The sequence below is a fragment of the Limulus polyphemus genome, unplaced genomic scaffold (genome assembly GCF_000517525.1).
Source record: "Limulus polyphemus unplaced genomic scaffold, Limulus_polyphemus-2.1.2 Scaffold9507, whole genome shotgun sequence".
Taxonomy (NCBI): Eukaryota; Metazoa; Arthropoda; class Merostomata; order Xiphosura; family Limulidae; genus Limulus; species Limulus polyphemus.
The window spans coordinates 4,341-6,092 of NW_013675117.1; the positions used below are offsets into that span (position 1 = coordinate 4,341).

General features: G+C 31.0%; 1 protein-coding gene across 8 annotated transcripts in view; it reads left to right on the plus strand.

Annotated features, from left to right (window-relative positions):
- The first annotated feature begins 657 nt into the window (after positions 1-657).
- The window catches only part of LOC106475953 (battenin-like), a 17,054-nt gene continuing 15,959 nt past the window's right edge, over positions 658-1,752 (plus strand). Inside the window, exon 1 of one of the 8 annotated variants that reach the window (XM_022379950.1) lies at positions 658-796. Coding sequence is in view for 2 of the 8 variants with exons in the window: in XM_022379948.1 (XP_022235656.1) it covers positions 1,464-1,471 (8 nt within the window). In the remaining 6 variants the exon portion in view is untranslated. Of the gene's footprint in view, positions 797-1,027; positions 1,353-1,405; positions 1,472-1,509; positions 1,592-1,752 lie in introns of those variants that run through there. The other 7 variants (XM_022379952.1, XM_022379951.1, XM_022379949.1 and 4 more) reach the window with 7 other exon arrangements.

Sequence of the window (1,752 nt, forward strand, 5' to 3'; positions counted from 1 at the left end):
AGTGTCTAGAAGATTCTCGAAGAGACTACGCGGAGGCTATTATCGTATATAAGTGCGCTAGACAAAGGAGAGAGGGAGAGTGGGGAACCAAGGATAGCAGATACAGAGATCGGAATTATAGTTGCTGACAGGAGGAGATAGAGACCGACAATTAAGTCAAGTGCGGTAGTAAAGTGAGTGAATTGTTGTGAATTATAGAGTGTGTTTAAGTTAAAGTAACTGTGGAAATTAAGTGTATTGCAAAGTTGTATTGAGGAAGAATAAACTAGTTTTATTTGAGAAAAGACTTGTATCGCAGGAAAATAACAAACGAACATACAGAGACGTAACAATATTAATTAAAGGGGTAGTAAGATGTGTAGTCTTGTACCACAATATTATGTTTGAAATAAATTGTTTTATAGCTTTTTGAACTGGTTCAAAAGTTACGTTCACACATTCTTTTTTTTTTTTTTTATACATGTGAAAAATAGATTTCTAGCTACAAGAACCTATACATTCAATTATTATGAAGATCATCAATTTTTCATTTGCGAAATACGTTTTTCTTAACTCTTATGAAACATTAATATTTTACTTTCCTCTGTTGAATCTTCTTGTCGCTGATATCCATGTTTTGCCGTTAAAGGTTACTTCGAAATAGTCTTCTGTTCAAATGTATGTGCCTCACGTGACTCAGCGGCAGGCTGGAAGAGTTAAGACACTGAAAATGTGATTTTGATACCAGGGCAGAGCACAGATAACCCATTTTGTAGCTTTGTGCTTAACACCAAATAAAGTTTAATTACGTGTGCAGGTATGAAAATAGTGTTGTGTTTACTCTAAATCACTTGTTCTTCTAATCAAATACATATTTTGATCTTATTTCAGTATATGTAAATACAAGTATATACAGAGAGCGAGACAGATAGTTTATGTATGAGTAAGAATATTATATAAGTTCATGGAACCTGAATGTAATAATAATATTTCGAAATTTGTCTTTTTTAATATCTAACCTTACATAGAGGGCTTTTCTCCAATCACGTGCTTATTATTTTAAGCACGATAGTACAAGTTTAGATTTAATAAAAATGAATTTGTAGTATTTGTTATTTTGTGAACGCAAGTGAATTTTAATAATATAAACAACTGAACTTAAAAGTGTTAAGTAAGAACTACTTTAAGTTCTTAGAAATTGGTTACTTATTAAGTTATTCTATTTCTATCGTAATGGTGGCTGCACTCCAAACATTGAAAAAATCAACCCATTAAAACTAAAAGTACCAAACAAATAATAATAAACCGAAGGAGAATGCACACTATTTTATTTCACTAGATATCTTGCTGTTTCCTGATACTATCAGTGATAGGTAATCGACTCTTATTTACAACAGGGGTGAAATATTTAATGAGCAAGTCGTACCTATTACTTTTAGGTGGTCTAACTTCTAGTTCTAAGTAAGAGAAGATGTTCCGTTAGTATGACTCGGTAATACTGCTGTTGCTAATAGTAATACTTGTGCTAGTACTCTTGAATCTTGGATGCTATATAATTTCTACTGATATTTTTAATTTTAGTGCAAGAACTCGTACATCAGTTTAGTCCTAAGTATGTATAAATTGAGTTAATATTCCATGATCTTGTTGAGGTTTAAACACTGGTCAAATACATGTATAATAGCAAATCAATATTAAAACTGTAATTTATAAAACTGTGAAGGTTGTAATATAATCTGTACCATAAAATTAAAAATGGAAAAATTAAAAAAA